At 42.1% G+C, this 18,186-nt stretch overlaps 1 protein-coding gene across 2 annotated transcripts in view; it reads left to right on the forward strand.

The window, feature by feature from the left end:
• Positions 1-18,186, forward strand: part of fars2 (phenylalanyl-tRNA synthetase 2, mitochondrial) — a 175,969-nt gene that overhangs the window by 56,388 nt on the left and 101,395 nt on the right. For both annotated transcript variants that reach the window (XM_083995823.1, XM_083995824.1), the window contains 2 exons: positions 913-1,075; positions 1,468-1,599. In XM_083995823.1, the coding sequence (XP_083851949.1) occupies positions 913-1,075; positions 1,468-1,599 (295 nt within the window). The remainder of the gene's footprint in view (positions 1-912; positions 1,076-1,467; positions 1,600-18,186) is intronic.

The raw sequence follows: 18,186 nt of genomic DNA on the forward strand, positions 1-18,186 counted from the left end.
GGAATCCCAGTGTGGAGTTTTACGCTAAACGTGCTGAATCTGTAATTGTACAATGTCCAGCTGTCAGCCAGTGGGGGGTGTGAGGGGGTGGCTGGGCGGGTGCAGAGCAGCACAGTCTCCGCCCCCCTCCAGAGGTGCATTGCTAATGAGCTGCTGGTGCTGTGCAGAAGGAGAGCCCTGGGAAATGGCACAGGTTTTGTGATTTTGGCTAAAAACTTCATAATCACAATTTAAAGACCACAGAGAATGTTTTAGAATAACCAAAAAAGGTCGCGGGAGGGGGACTTTAAAATTACTTTCAGTACTCAACTACAGTATATATCGCTCTTCGTCTCATTGCCCAAGCCTTTTCAAGAAATAAAGAAAATGCAAAAATATTCAAATGAAAAAGAAGTCTTAGCTTGGAGTCATAGAAAGGACAGTAGAACACAAAATTAATTTCATTCTCCACCTCTTGGATGTCACATAAATTACAAATTCTATGGTCTTCTGCTGTGCCGACATATCTGCCTGTCTCCATATGAAGACCAAGAATACAGCTCTCATAGAGCACACAGGGATCTTTTCTTTTTAGACAAATTATACAAAACATAGTTTTCTGGGCCAAATACCTGTTTTATTTCAGAGTAAGTACGCAGTTTTGGTTTACCCCAAGTATCTAATGCCCATCTATCTTTACTTTGTTGAAAAATAATTTATTTTAATAGTAGAAGTAACATCTGGTACTCATGCTGTACATGTGGCAGATTTGAGTTGTGGAACTTGTATTATTTTAATCAAAAAGTCAAATTGAAGCGGAGTTCAGAACATCGGATATAAACTGAAAGCTTGAAGTGGATCTGTGTATGACAATATGCTGTAGCAAGACAGAGGTGTTACAGATGTGTTACAGATGTGTGGTGCATGTCCCAGCTGTTCTCCAAGGTGCAGAATGGAGAGGACCTGTCTCTGTTTGAGGGCGGGGGGAGGAGGACCCCCCAGAAGCAGGAGACTCACACGCTGGAGGCCGTCAAGCTGCTGGAGTTCAACCTCAAACTCACTCTGACTCGACTGGTCACTCACCTGTTTGGAGACGGTGAGACATCCCACTGCACGTCTTCACCTCACTGGTTCCTTCTCCTCCTCCTCCTCCTCCTCCTCCTCCTCCTCCTCCTCCTCCTCCTCCTCCTCCTCCTCCTCCTCCTCCTCATCTCCTCTCTCATTTCCCTTCTTGTCCCCCCACCTCCTCTTCTTCCTCCCTCTATCATCCTCCTCTTCCTCCTCAACTACTTCTCTCCCCATTCCCTGTTTCGTCATGTTCTCCTTCTCTTAATCCCCCCCTCTCATGTTCCTCATCATTAATCTCCTTCCTCCTTTCTTTCTTTTCCTCCTCCTCTTCCTATCCTCTCTTCCCTCTCATCCTCCTCCTCTTCACCACCCACTTCTCTTTTCTCTTTCTCCCTGTCATCCTCCTCTTCCTCCCCTCAGATGTGGAGATCAGGTGGGTCGACTGTTACTTCCCCTTCACTCACCCTTCCTTTGAGCTGGAGGTGCGTTTCCAGGACAACTGGATGGAGGTGCTGGGATGTGGAGTGATGGAGCAGGAACTGCTAAATTCTGGTCAGAATACACACACACACACACAGCTGTTTGATTGGTTTGTTTATTTCATTGTGATGTGTCCTGGACCTTTTATCTGCATCACATGAGCTCCATCATTAGTCGGTTGGATTGATGATCATTGGTGATCAGGTTGTCTTTGTTCTTTATTAACTGATATATTGTTACAGTAGTTGTAAGAAATTTGGGATTAGAAATACGATACAATACGATACGATAAACTTTATTGTCCCGTTCAGGGAAATTTGTCTTGGACTCTGTAGCTGCGCCATAAATGCCTTGATGGCCACAATGACAAAAACAGTATTCAGCCATACCACAACACATATTGCACATATGATATGATATCCCATAACATAACACATATTGCACATATCCCACAATATAGCACAAACATACACCTCATAAATTCACCATAGTGAATGAAGTTTCTGAAGAGTCTGAAGGTCTTTTAGTCTCATCTTCAGACCTGAAGAGTTGTAATGTGTGAGTGTGTGTGGAGGACTGTTAGCTCACGGACGTGTGAGCATTTTAACAATAACTTGAATCAACTTCTATGAATGAATGAAGTATTTCCATTTGTTGTGTGGATTTAAAGGGGTGAGGTGAAGATCTGAACCATGTTACCATATGTCTGCTGTTTCCTCCTCCTTCTTCTTCGTTGGTTTATTTATGAACGCGGAACTTGTGAAACGTGCCCTCTGATTGGCTGGATTTTCCCTTCAGGCTGCCGTACAAACATGTTTTATTGCATTTTGTGTAACATAGAACCCTGAGATCTAAACACCAGTCATCATCAGTTATGCTTCTAGACACAAGGATTGATTTGTTGACGTATGTTGTGTAATTCAGCCACTCAGGCTGTCTGACCTGTCCTACACATTTGAAGTGCTGATTTCCACCTCTACTCACTCTCTCACACACACACACACACACACACACACACACACACACACACACACACACACACACACACACACACACTCAGAGACACATGCAATAACATTTAAACTATTTGTCTTCCGTCTTTGATCTGTGCCAGTGCCAGGGTCCTCCCTCTGTGCTGTCAGTCTTCTAAGTGGCTAACTGGCTGTTGTGCCCTTGAACAAAGCTGCAGCGCCGCGCTCCACTTCACTGCTGCTTGTTCCAATCAATAATACATGTTTAAGACACGCGCGTGTGTGTAGAGCTAGTTAAGAAAATGTCTGCTTGTGTTGACACACTTTTGTGTATGGAGGAGGTTTGTGTGTGTGTGTGTGTGTGTGTGTGTGTGTGTGTGTGTGAGTGAGTACTTATGTCGAGACATAAATATGCAACTCAAGTGTGAGTGTGTTTGACTCTTACAAAAGGAAGTTGTGCTGTGCTTGAACACACACCTCAGATAAGGAGCTTGTTGCTGGTTGTAAGTTTGAAGTGAGACACAGTGTAACTACAGCTTCTGTTTTAAAGGTTCACTTCATCCAAATGACAACCAGTGATATATACACTGGTTAAATGATGATGTTTGATGTTTTAAAACTTATCCTCTTCATTTTGATGTTTTTGTTCTGTTGAAGCATCTACAGAAAAAGAGATTCTGACCTTCTGCTTGAGAAAACCATAGTTGCAGCAATATAATACTTTTCTACTGTTAAAAGACATAAAACATCAACAAGCTGGACAGTAAGACCAAACCAAAGCAGGACGGCCACAAGATAAAATGTATGGGGGGGGCATATACTTCAATGGAAACAAAGATAGTTAAACGGAAATTAGATTAGTTTAAACCAAGGGAGAAATAACTGGAGACACCTATAATTAAACACTGGGTGTTCTTGTTGACTTTATATTAATATTATTACTTTAATATTAAGGGATAATGCTCCCACTGAAATCACAGTCTGAAGCTTGTGCTCGTTCCCTGAGATCGTGTCACACTGTTGTTGAGCAGTTGTTGAGATGTTTGGTGGGAAACAGATGGAAGTTAGTGTGGGCTGAGCAGCAGGTTTGAATAGATCAGCCTCAGCAACACAAGTGGACTGTTGAAGAGTTGTGAACGCAGCTCTGATCTGTCGTGGTCTGGATGATCTGTCATGTTTGCCTTGTCTTTACTTCATATTGTCAGACATCTCCTGTGTTGTGGTGCTTTGACCTCTGGAGGCAGCACACGATGATGTCATTGTTTAGTGGAGGTGCAGTTTCCAGCCCTGCCAGAGGGGGGAGCTGCAGATCAGAGGGTGCCCCACCTCTCTCTCTGTCTCTCTCTCCTTTTCTCTTTCTTTTTCTCTTTCTCAGCGCAGGTAGCACTGACTCTGCAGGTGTGTGTTCTGTGTGTGTGTGTGTGTGTGTGTGTGTGTGTGCGTGTGTGTGTGTGTGTGTGTGTGTGTGTGTGTGTGTGTGTGTGTGTGTGTGTGTGTGTGTGTGTGTGTGTGTGTGTGTGTGTGTGTGTGTGTGTGTGTATACACCTCTGAATCCAGTTCCTGCAGTGTGCCATGACTGAAATAGACTGTTTCAGGACACACACACAGAGAGAAGGAAGCACCTTTGGCCATTCTACACTTTGGCTGTGTGTGTGTGTGTGTGTGTGTGTGTGTAACAGTAGAAGCAGTGGGACTGTAGCTTGATGCCGAGGAACCACAGGCATAGAAAGTACACACACAGGATTGTGTTGTGTAAAAGCCCCACCCTGTTACATGAACTAAACAATGGCTAATAAGTCAGCTGTCAACGTGGTAATATAACACATTACAAAAAAAATGTTGGTAATATTTTACCCATTACAATGTAAGTAACGCGCGTCACAACGCATTTTCATAAAAACGTGTGAAAACTGGTCACCGGGACTGAATTACATAACAGGTGTGAAAAGGAGGTGATAGTCAGTGCAGCGTTACTGACAGTAGCGGAGTACATGATAGAAAGTTTCTCACCTTTACAAAAAGAACACATAAAACCAAACAGACAGGTTGATTTGGAGCCACTGACACCAATGAGTTAGTTAATGCCGTGGTAAAAGTTCTTCAGCTCAGCCTTTCCTGGCGTCTGGCTCACTCCAGCTGCTGTAGCAGTGAAGCTCCGTTACGCTGCTCAGCTCCGGGTCCGGGACAGAGAGACCTCACCTTTACTTTCTCCTGGTCTCAGACCCCCTCTCGCCCGGGCTTTTAAATCCTACTGTAGTGTGGCCAGAGCTCTGCTCCATAGCGCTGTGCCGTAGCGCTGTGCCGTAGTGCTGTGCCGTAGCACGCACCTCCAGTCCAGTGAATGAAAGATGGTGTCACCGTATTTACTTTCTCTCAGATATTCTCCAATGTTTCTTCTTTACTGTAGATCAACAATATGTTTATTTGCTCCTTTCTATTAAAGGGACAATGAGGAGTTTTGGAAAAGCGAAGTGTTTTCACACTACATTTACGAGCCTCCGCGCACCGTGAAATTCTTTGACCGGCGCAAGACAGACTCATGTTTTCATTCATCAAGAATTAAAGTCAGAGGTTGGAAGACGATCACATACCGTCGTAGTTCCCACCATAAACGGCGATTCAGCTGCGTTATTCTCATGACTCACCACGAAACCGAAAGTAAGGAAACGCTGGTCGGCTCGCCCAGCATTTCCACCACCACTAATAATAACAAAATAACCATAGAGACAAAACCATAGATTTATCGAAAATGGGCCCATTAACAAGTGGTAACGTAGATTCATCCACATTAATATGAGACTTTTTTATTGTCGTGGAATTTTTCGTTCTGCCGATGGAGAAACTCCTCGTTGTCCCTTTAATTCACCGGATCAAATTTCATTCTGTGTCTGCGGCCATCCAGCTCTCCTTCCACACTCTCCATGGTGGACACCATTACAATGCGTAAAACTGTAATTTCAATCCTGTGGTTTGCACGTGCTGTTATTAACTGTAGGCAGCTACTCTTAGTAGATGACCTGCTAAACGTAGCTTTACTAGCTTCAGAGGCTACACAGTCATTATGCTGCATCACCCTGCACTCAATGTGTTATCAGCTGCAATCAACCAGACTTCATAGTCATATCTCTGCTGTTATTTTGGTGAAAGTAACTCAAAAGTAATGTAACATGTTACAATTTTGAGACAGTAATATTGTAATGTAACTAATTACTTTAAAGTGACAGTAACTAATAATATGTAATGTATTATATTTTGGATGTACTGGTTCCATTCTCTCTGAACACATGACATCACTTCATTCATTCAATACACTCACTGTGTGTGTGTGTGTGTGTGTGTTACACTGAGTTAAAGTCATGTTGGTGACAGCAGACATGTGAGACCGATGTGTGTGTGTGTGTGTGTGTGTGTTTGAGAGAGAGAGAGAGAGCATTTACAGTGTCTCTCTGCCCTTGGCACTGCAGCATGCTCTTGACATTCACATTGTGGAGCCACACACACACACACACACACACACACACACACACACACACACACACACACACACACACACACACACACACACACACACACACTCATCTTAAAACGCCTGCACATTCACACACAGCCAGTTGTAAACACACACTTCTTCACTTCTTTCCCTAATTTGCTCATTCTCATGACTGGAGTCAAGTGTGTCTCCCACACACACACACACACACACACACACACACACACGCGTGCCTTCATTCTCACTCTCTCAACTCTCTTCTCTCTCTCCACCTCCCCTACATATCCACTGCGGCATTGTGGCTGCGTTGCCTTAGAAACCACTCATTCAACCACCCCCACCCACCCACCCAGCCCTCCTCCATCCCTCACACACCCCTCTCACACACACACACACACACACACACACACACACACACACACTGTTTTCTGGAGCACAGAGAGTGAGAGACAATGAAAAGGAGTCAAAGGAGAAAAGAAATTAAGGGCGAGCAAGTATAGAAGTGAATGTGATGAAGAGAAGGAGAGAGAGAGCGGAGGGGGGAGAAACAAGGAGAAAAGGAAAGGAGAGTTTGAAGGAAGGAAGGAAGGAGAGGTAGAGAAGGAAAAGACTTAATAGGATGGAGGGAAGATTAAACGAGTGGCGGGACCTGGCCTCCACTAGGAGGTGGCAACAGGGGACACCAGTTGGTGTGTGTGTGTGTGTGTGTGTGTGTGTGTTATTTAATGGTGTGGAAGCATGACTGCCATATGTGTAGCCTGAGGCCCAACGTGATGCGGGAGAGTTAATGAGAGATGGAAGAGAGGAGGGGGCGAGGAGAGGAGGAGATTGGGAGGGAACAGGGGAGCAGGAATAAGGGACGAATGAAGAAAAAGAGAAGAAAGGAGGAGGGAGAAGAAGAAAGAAACAACGTAAGAGAAGGATGGTATGAAAAAGAGGGTTGAAGACCGACCAGAAGAAATGAAAGAGGAAAAGGAAGGGGAAGGGATAAAGGAGGAATGTGGGAGGAAGGAAATGAGATGAAAAACGAAGGAAAAGGGGGTTTTGAGGAAACACCCAAGGACTGAGGAGAGAAGGAAGGCAGAGGAGGAGAGAAGATGGTAAGGAAAGAGGGAGGAAAGGGAGACTGAGGAGGAGAGAAGGGATTGCACAAGGAGAAGAAGGAAAGAGGGGAGGGGAGGAAATAAGGAGATGAGGGAGGGGTTAGGGGAAGGGGAGAAGGAAATTAGGGAAGATTGAGAGGGAGAAAAAGGAATGAAAGGAGGGAATGAGGGAATAAAGGAGGGAACAAAAGGAAAGAGGGTGAGGAGAGCAGGAGAGAAAGGAGGGAGTGATGGATGGATGGAGACGACAAAATGAGGTTTTAATAGAGATGGAGAGATGAAGGGATGAAGGAGAGAAAGAGATAAATGTCTTCATTACAGACGGGGGGGTAGAGACAGAATGGAGAGGGTGTGTTGTACTTTTACATCCACGCTGTTTGCCTGAGTGTAGTAATGTGTGTTTTGTGTAGTGTAACCTTTGTTGTAATGTTTGTTTTTTGTGTGTCTTCTTGTGTGTCGTCAAGACTTTTTGCTCCTTTCAGGTTGTCTGCTTTGTGTGTTTAATTTTATGTCTCTGTGTCTTTTGTAGTGTGTGTGTGTGTGTGTGTGTGTGTGTGTGTGTGTGTGTGTGTGTGTGTGTGTGTGTGTGTGTGTGTGTGTGTGTGTGTGTGTGTGTGTGTGTGTGTGTGTGTGTGTGTGTGTGTGTGTGTGTGTGTGCGTGTCTCCCAGGGGTTTTCCTCCAGCGCCGGCGGGCAGCATATGGGACTTGGCCGTCATGACCACACCTCCACGCCAAAACCTGATTTACACACACACACACACCCCATTGGACGCCACAGTGTGTGCACGTGCCCGACACTGTGTGTGTGTGTGTGTGATGGGGGTGGAAGCTGAAATCTGATTAAAGTCGTGTTGAAGACAATTAACAGGCTTTAAAACCTGCCACCAAAGCCCTGAGGGACTGTGTGTGTGTGTGTGTGTGTGTGTGTGTGTGTGTGTGTGTGTGGTTCAGGTGGCAGCCTTGGGTCTTAATCCCCCCCACACACACTTATATGAATAAATCATGTGACCCCTCCCTCCCCACGTTCATCCCTCCATCCATCCATCTCTCATTAACCCTCGTCTGTCACCACCACACCGAGTCTTTCATTCCTCTTTCACTCCTTTCTCTCTCTTCTTTTTTGATGAGTCTGCAGTTTACCCCCTCTTTCTTTTTCCTTCCTTTCTCCCTGTGTGAGGATGGAGGGTACTCTATCTATCTATCTATCTATCTATCTATCTATCTATCTATCTATCTATCTATCTATCTATCTATCTATCTATCTATCTATCTATCTATCTATCTATCTATCTATCTATCGTTCTATCTATCTATCTATCTATCTATCGTTCTATCTATCGTTCTATCTATCGTTCTATCTATCGTTCTATCTATCTATCGTTCTATCTATCGTTCTATCTATCGTTCTATCGTTCTATCTATCGTTCTATCGTTCTATCTATCTATCGTTCTATCTATCATTCTATCGTTCTATCTATCGTTCTATCTATCGTTCTATCTATCTATCGTTCTATCTATCGTTCTATCTATCATTCTATCTATCGTTCTATCTATCGTTCTATCGTTCTATCTATCTATCGTTCTATCTATCATTCTATCGTTCTATCTATCGTTCTATCTATCGTTCTATATATCTATCGTTCTATCTATCGTTCTATCTATCGTTCTATCTATCTATCATTCTATTTATCGTTCTATCTATCTATCGTTCTATCTATCTAGTATCTATCTATCTATCGTTCTATCTATCGTTCTATCTATCTATCTATCATTCTATCTATCTATCGTTCTATTGTTCTATCTATCGTTCTATCTATCTAGTATCTATCCGTCTGTCTGTCTGTCTGTCTATCTATCTATCTATCTATTTTTCTATCTATCTATCTATCTATCTATCTATCTATCTATCTATCTATCTATCTATCTATCTATCTATCTATCTATCGTTCTATCTATCGTTCTATCTATCGTTCTATCTATCGTTCTATCTATCTATCTATCTATCTATCTATCATTCTATCTATCTATCGTTCTATTGTTCTATCTATCGTTCTATCTATCTAGTATCTATCCGTCTGTCTGTCTGTCTGTCTATCTATCTATCTATCTATTTTTCTATCTATCTATCTATCTATCTATCTATCTATCTATCTATCTATCTATCTATCTATCTATCTATCTATCTATCTATCTATCTATCTATCTATCTATCGTTCTATCGTTCTATCTATCGTTCTATCTATCTATCTATCTATCTATCTATCTATCTATCTATCGTTCTATCTATCGTTCTATCTATCGTTCTATCTATCGTTCTATCATTCTATGATTCTCATTCTATTGTTCTATCTATCGTTCTATCTATCTATCTATCTATCTATCTATCGTTCTATCGTTCTATCTATCGTTCTATATATCGTTCTATCTATCTATCTATCGTTCTATCGTTCTATCGTTCTATCTATCGTTCTATCTATCGATCTATCTGTCTGTCTGTCTGTCTGTCTGTCTATCTATCTATCTATCTCTCTATCTATCGATCGTTCTATCGTTCTATCGTTCTATCTATCGTTCTATATATCGTTCTATCTATCTATCTATCTATCTATCGTTCTATCGTTCTATCTATCGTTCTATCTGTCTGTCTGTCTGTCTGTCTGTCTATCTATCTGTCTGTCTGTCTGTCTATCTATCTATCTATCTATCTATCTATCTATCTATCTATCTATCTATCTATCTATCTATCTATCTATCTATCTATCTATCTATCTATCTATCTATCTATCTATCTATCTATCTACCCCCCTCTCTCTTTATTCCACCCCTCTCACCCCTAGTACTCCCAGTGAGGGTAATAACTGGTGGACAGCTGGTGCCCCCCCCCCCCCCCCCCCCCCAACACAATGAACATGGACAAAACTCACACACAGAAATATCTGAATAACAAATACAAACCAATGAAAATACATAACGCACACACACACTCGCTGACTCTCTCTCACACACACTCTCCATAATAAACCAGAACAATAAGAAAACTATGAAAATAAGAAAAACATAAAACACACAACAACTCCCTGCTGCCTCCTCCTTATCTGCACACACACACACACACACACACACACACACACACACACACACACACACACACACACACAGAGCTGTCTACCCGTGTGTGTGTGTGTGTGTGTGTGTGTGTGTGTGTGTGTGTGTGTGTGTGTGTGTTGTATATAAGTGTGTGTGTGTGTGTCTCTGGGGTGTGCGAAGGGCAGAACAAACATTTGTTTGTGCAGCGATCCATCTCAGCCCGGCCTGCTTCCTCCATAACAAACAGTCTGGTGGTGGTGGGGGGGGGGGGGGGGGGGGGGGGGGGGGGGGGGGGGGGGCAGAGTGTGTGATAGAGGGTGAGAGAGGGAGAGAGAGAGAGACTCCACCTGACGTAGCAGTGAGTTTGTCTGTGTGTGATACATGGTCACATGGTGCAGACACACAAACAGCTGTACACACAACACCTGACAACAGTGACAGCAGCAGCATCAGTCTGCAGCAGCAGCTCATGTAGCAGCAGATCTGACCCTGGATCAGTTCAACAGCTCCACAACAACAACAACAACAACAACAACAACAACACCTACCTGTACCTACAGCCAGAGTTGTTTATTACTGTGTAGTTTTCAGCCTACTATTGATTTTGAATGAATCGGCTTGGAAGTACCACTGCTATTATTATTATTATTATTATTATTATTATTATTATTATTATTATTATTATTATTATTATTATTATTATTATTATTATTATTCTAACCTTTATTTAACCAGGTTTGTCCCATTGAGATCCTGAGATCTCTTTTGCAAGAGAGACCTGGCTAAGAATGGCAGCACATAAAGTTTCAACACATCGTCACGTAAATCAGAGACAAAAAAAAGAAACAAAAAAATAGAATAAAAAATAACAAATGAATTTCCAAAATTAGAATTTACAAGATTAGTCAAACATTTGCACTCAAATAAAACATTTGCACTCCTGAGGCCAGGATGTAATGGAAATGATCATGGACATGCAGAGAAATAATAATAATAATTTATTTATAATATCATTATTACATATGGCCATTTTTTTTTAATTGCTATGTGTTCACACACACACACACACACACACACACACACACACACACACACACACACACACACACACACACACACACACACACACACACACACACACACACACACACACACACAAATCGGTATCAGACCAGTATCTGATTGGTTTCAGTCTTCTCCATGTTCTCCAGGTCTGGTAGATTTGTTCCTAACTGGCCTTGGTTGTGTTCTCTGTTGATGTGATCCAGACTGACTCATCCGGTCTCTGTGAGGGCAGACCATCTGTTACAGCACTCCTGGTTCTGGTTCTTCTGATCTCTGAAGATAGTGCTTTGAGTGGATGAATCTCAACCAATCAGATGCCTCCTGATGGGTCTGAATGTCCTTGATGTTTGATGTTCAAAAAAATGACGAAGTGAAAAGGAGGAAGACGCGAACATTCGTTTAACAAGATGTGTTGTGTGTGAGACAGAAGTCGTCTAGTGTTACTGCCTGATACTGAATCCATGTCTGATGTGTGTAGCTGCAGAGTGTTTCCTGTGCTTCTCCACAACAACAAGAGTATTTTCTGGCTGAGCAGTTTTCATTCTGACTGTTAAATATTGAAGCAGTGTAAGTGAGCTCTGCAGAGAGCCAGCCCCACTGCTGCTGCTGCCGCCGCTGCTGCTGCTAAAAATACTCTGTAGATAAAAATAGATCACGTTTCATGTTGAAGGTCTTCATTTCATTCAGAAGCAAACATGCCCGCTGTTGTTTGTTGAAATCCCAGCTCTGTGTCTGAAGTCCGCTCGGAACCAGGTCGGCTTTAATCAGCGAGGACGGTCCATGTAGTCTAAATATAGAACGTGTCAGCTCACACACAGTCAACATTCAAACTTATTTGTTTAACAGTCAGTCGTGCGGGCTGTTAAAAATCCAACTTCTGTCCTTGTCCTATTGTTAAACATTCTGACTGGGATGTAAAAGATCAGTGGGATACTGGCCAAAATATCAGTTCCACAGTAAATCTCTGAATCAGACTGTATTCTCTAACATTGATCTCTGTCACTTTCAACACTCACCTTTCCAAATCCAACATCTTCTCCTCACATGAAGTGTTAAATCTGCTCAAACCCTGATGATACAAGTTTCAGAGTAAAAAACAGTGATAATCATTTTTAATAATTGATTGTTTCATCTATCTACAGTATTGTCTATCCTGCGTATGCCTGCAGGGTCACAGGGGCTGGAACGGGGTGGCGTTTAGCAGCACAGTGCCTGTCGGGGGCGTGGCCTCAATAGCCCTGCAGTACGCAGTGTGCTGTGTGCATGTGATTGAGGAATAGCATAGATATTCAAGTGTAATTGCGTTCAATCTGGTTGTTTTAGCCAAGATTATGATACAATATATTGTCCCCAACTATATTTTAGTTCCCTTAAGGTCCAACTTTCAATTTTGTATATTTTGGATTTATTCCCGTTTATTCCCATATATTCCTGTTAATTCCCATATATTCCCGTTCATTTCCATGGAAAGTTTCCAACTTTAAAAATTCACGGAATTATGCAACTCTAGTCATATTCCTGACCTTTGCCATGTGGCCTCACTCTGGCACTCCCTTACTTGGGCGAGAAGTTGAGTAACATAACACATAAAGGTGAATGTAAAATGTGCCTTCACTTTTATTCAATTCCATTATTAGGGCCACGGGGCAAACGCACCGGACACTGGCCCCTACAGCTATGAAATAGCTGTAGGGGCCAGTGCCATATCAAAACACACAGGTAACATACACATGCACGCGCATATCCGCGCACTCCTCTCCCACACTCCAACACACACAAACAAACACAGGTAACTTCATGTGATAAAAGTTAGAGATACACGCACACACACACATACACAGATACACACAGGGAACTTAATGTGATTACAGCTCCCCAATATCAGTGATGATCATGTGTCTGATCAGCTCTGTCTTGACCTTAAGATCGTGGGTTTGATTCCCATGTTGACAGAGATGGCAAAACCGGCCGTAGCTTCCGTGGCCCTCTCAAAATTTCCCAGAGGAAATTTTCTAGTTAAACATTACCGTTTATAAATGCTGTTACACATGTCAGAAGATGACAGCTCCATTGCTTGTGCTGTGTTATAAAGTCGCACTCACTCAGTCTTCAGCTTTTAAAGGTAATTCCATATTATAGTGCTAGTGTATTAAAATACATAAGCTTGGGTAACCATCTGAAGAAATGTATTTGTACCAGTATCAAATGTGGAAGACGTTAGGAGGTTCCTGCTGCGTTATTGTGCTCAATCCATATTCTATTCCAATTAAATACAGTAAAGATTTTACATCCATTTCTATACCTCAGACACTTTTTCTTTCTCTATATCTTGTTCCATTATGAAAAAGTTGTCCTTACAAATGGCTTTACATTTAAAAGAAACACATTTTTCTCAGGTTAATGCACACTGTATAATTAGCCAATCAGCGATTGATTGGGGAGTCATAATGTAGCAGTGGTAAGGTGTTTTTACACTTGTTTTTCATTCAGTGTTGAGCCTTTCTAAAGGTCACTGATATGGAACTGTAATGCTCAAGTTTAAGGCAATGTGTATTCCTTCACTATATATACACCCATTGCATTTACTAAAATGAATGCCTTAATTTTTAGCAGAGTTATGTAAATGACAAGCATGTGATTGTAGTAAATGTCTTTAAGATGGTCTTGGTTTGGTCTCAGTCTTGATTTAATCTCTCCCCTGTCCAAGTCTTGGTCTTGGTATGGTCTGGTCCTGCTCTTGACTCAGTTTCAGATTAGGTGGTCTTGACTCCAACACTATCAGAAGATCTGTATAGTTAGTTACAGGCCAAAAGTTTGGAAGAAAGATCAAATCAGAATAGATTTTTACCATAGAAATCAAGTGTTTGGGTTGTTTTTGCTTAGACTTTGTTTTCTTCAATGTAACCTCCTCTGCTGTAACAAAAGCATGGCGTGTGAGGCATCCGTTCCACAAGTGTTTTCAGGGATGTGTTAGGAATTACAATCCAAGCTTTCTGAAGTTCATCAGTGAGAGACTGCTGATTCGTGGGATGCACTTTTCTGACTGATCGATCCAATTCGTCCCACACAAGCTCAATTGGAGAGTGGTCTGAGGGGGCTAAACCATCTTTCCAAGAACACCTTCCTCTTCTTTTCCTGACTTTTTTCTATCACCATAACTTCCAGTTTCTTCCAGTCTCTTCAGGGTGGAGTGAACTCATTTGTTGGACACCATCAGGAGTTTTGCAATTTCTCTTTCTGTGTATCCTACTCAGTTGTTTCTTTCTAGACATTTCTGTGGTAGTTTGTTGAAGTTGGAGATATGAACACAGCTGAGATTTATTGGGATTTTTGTATGCCAACTCTCAAAAGCCAAAGAGCTAAAGTGAAATATGCAAACTGTGATTTTTTTTTATTTATTTTTTTTACTTTTGCACAGAAGTTGTGACTCTTGCAAATCTTCTCAACCCTCTTTTCTTTTGTTAACACTTACTGTATTCAGCAATTGTCTGATAACATCAATGTAAACCTAAGGGTAAACTGAGGACTTGTACATACTGTAGGTATGATGCAAAGGGAAGTCTGATCATGCAGTAAATACACCCCATTGTGAAGTTGCTTCCAAACCTTTGGCCTGTAGTGTAGCTACAATAATAACAAGATTTGATTTGATTTGATTTGATCAACTTTATTAATCCCAGAGGGAAATTCTGTTCGGCAGTCCACCAAGAACAATAATACAAGCTCATCCACAACAACACAACAATACAGACTCATCCACATTCGTACATATGCACAGGTGCCAGTTTGTATTTACAATGTCAGTGGAAGCAAAAGATGACCTTTGTCTCCCGTTTGGCCTTCCAGCGTGTAAAAAAAAATCAAAAATAAATAGATCAATAAATAAATAATCAAAAAAAAAGATAAAAATTATTATTTCCACAAGCTTGGGTCTAGATTTAAGAGTCTGACAGCAGACGGGATGAATGATCTGGAGTAACGGTTGATTTTCCATAGTGGAGCTTTAAGACGGCGCCCTGAGGGCATCAGCACAAATTCAGATGACAGGATATGGTCATGCTGATTAATAACTGCTTTTGCTTTTTTCAGCCACACGTTTATCCCAAAGGGAACTCAAGTCATCCTGCTGCACCCCTATTATTTTGGAGCACACCTTTACAATCTTATTCAGACAATTTTTGTCTTTAGCACCCAAGCTATTGTGCCAACAGATAAAAGACTACTTTCAATAAAAGACTTGTAAAACAAGGACTGAATCCTCTTACTGACATTGAATGAATTTAACTTCCTGAGTAGGTAAGTCCTCTGTTGGCCTTTCTTAACAATGGCATCTGTGTTGACATCAAATCTTAGCTGTGAGTCAAAAACAGTTCCTAAGTATTTGTATGAAGCCACCATTTCTACCTCCTTACCATGAATAAAATTTGCAGGGGGCTTAGTACAATTTTTTCCAAAGTTAATGATAACATGTTCAGCCTTTCTTAACTTTCATGGATGACAGAAAGAAAATAAACAGCTAGCAACAAAATTTAAAATCATAATTAAGAAAAAGAAAAAGAAAAAAAGTTTTCATTTGGTTACAAGTGGTAATGCAACATGGAAAGTAACAAGTAAAGCAGCACCAGAGCAAAAGCCACTGAAGCATCATGACATTTCTGCTGCTTTCAGATCAGTTTAAGTGTTTCTGTTAATACTCCTCCGCTGGTTCGACCTTTGTGTCCAGATTTTCACACTACACTGCATGAATCTCCAAGTAGAAAGTCACGCTGGGGAAAGAAGTACAGTGTTTCTTGTTGAGAAGTATTTGAGGGAAAAATCTGGATGAAATGGGCTCAGCTTCTTCTCTGTAAGAATTTAATTTAAAAAGTGACGCATATTTTATTAAAAAGATGACACCTAAATAAAAGGAAGCGCACCCCTCTTTAAAAAGCTGTCTCTAATATATTTTATAAATCCTGAGTGTCGAGGTGGAGCACAGTTTTATTGCTTTCAGGCGGCAAGCAGCGCTTCCTGCTGAGCCCACGTTCATCCTGGAGCTTCACAGTTCACAGCCAACAAGTCTCCGTCAGATCTAAAGACAAGAGGCCCCCAGATCCGTCTGATGACATCATCAGCACCGCACAAATCCTCGACACAGTGCTCTGGCGGTGACTCCACACACTCTGGATGTTTGTCGGAGCTTTAGTGTCCTAACGAGCGGCTCTGGGATTTGTCCTGTGAAGACTTTGGCTCTGCTGCCTTCAGGGACACTCGTCCATGTTAAAAGGTCTGGCACTTCTTAAGCCTGATCAACGCACTGTAGAAAGAAAAAAAAATCACAAAATTGAGCCCGCCTTCCAAAAAAATGTAAATGCACTGTGACTGAAGACATAAGATCTGGTATCATTTAGCTACACAGTGAAGCTGAGTAGCATTATGCTGAAACAGTAGCAATGCCCTGATTACAAAAGAAATCATGATCCCTGCGCTGAGTTCAGATGAAATGTTGGAGGCTTATACCCCTTTCCCACTGGCCAAAAAACCCGTTTAAACCCGCTAACAATCGGCTTTTGGTGGCAGTGGGAAAGGCGCACCGAGCGTCGACGCGGGTCAAACGACTCGGCAAGCGACGCGGGTTAAAATCGCCTTTAATCGGCTCGGCTCCGAACGGCTTGCAGTGGGAACGCCAGACCCGCTAATTTACGTGATGACACTGAACGTTACGTGACGCTACGTCATCGCGCCGGTCGCGTCTCATATCACGTACCAAAACAAAGCTCTGCTCCGCTCTGCTCTCATCCGAGACTGGGATCAAAAGATCAGAGAACACTGACCAAAAACGATAGAAAAAAAGAAAAGAAAAGAAGCGACAGTCTGTTTAACTGACGTGTTGTGCCGCGGACGTCCGTCATCCGGCCGCAGCAGACTCTCTGTCCTCCGCGGTCCTGGTGCTCCAGGTCAGCAAGCCAGAGAGTCTGCCTCGGCGGACGGACACTCCGCGGCAGGCGGCTGTGGCATGACTGTGTGTGTCTCTTGCACCGCGGATGAGAGCGGGGCGACTGGTTTATGCTCTGTCTGATCCCTCAGCGGGGGGGGTCAGACTCGGCTCATTTTGGTCAATGGGAAAGGGGCCAAATGCCGATTGTTAGCGGGTCGACCCGCGTTTAAAAAACCCGCGTCGACCCGCTAATTTTAGTGGGAAAACGGCTTTAGTGACATTTGAAATCTATAGCACAGAACTGGCTCAAATCTCACAGCTTGTTTTCCTTACTGGAAATTATGATCTGATCCCCACAGCAAATAACAAATAAACCAGTTTTCATTGGTTGACAGCCATTCTTACAAACTCCACCAACTCAAACACACAAAAGCCAAACAACCCCGCACAAGTTGGTCAGATCCTGATTTGGATCAGATCCTGGATCTGCACCGGATTGTACCAACTCATATATGTCAACACAGTGAATGTGCCTGTGGTGGTCACTGGTGGACCTGCAGGTTGGAGCTCCTCTTTCCGTCCTCTCTGATAACATGGGCCCAGCTGTTCAAGGGTAATCCCATTGGATTTTGGATAATAGATTGGATCAAATCTTGAAAATGGGTTGTTCAAAACCAAAACCCAATCTTGGTTTTCATCTGGATCAAATCCTCAGTTTGTGTTGTTCAAAACTTTTTAGTACGATCAGGATAACTTTGATAAAAAAAATTCAGGAACAAAATGTGATTGAAATTAAATTCAAACTGGTCAAATAAACAATATTTATAATGTAGGATGTAAACATTTATTTTGCACCTAATTTTTAAACCATTTTAAACTGAAAAACCTTTCCCCAAACTGAATTTAATGAAATTTGAATTTTAGAATTTGAAGTTCGAATTTTGAAATTTGAAGTTTGAATTTGAAACACATGGAGAAATATTCACAATTTCACTAATGTTCTGTATATTTGCTTTTTTAAATGT

This window comes from Trachurus trachurus (genome assembly GCF_905171665.1).
Source record: "Trachurus trachurus genome assembly, chromosome: 20".
Lineage (NCBI taxonomy): Eukaryota > Metazoa > Chordata > Actinopteri > Carangiformes > Carangidae > Trachurus > Trachurus trachurus.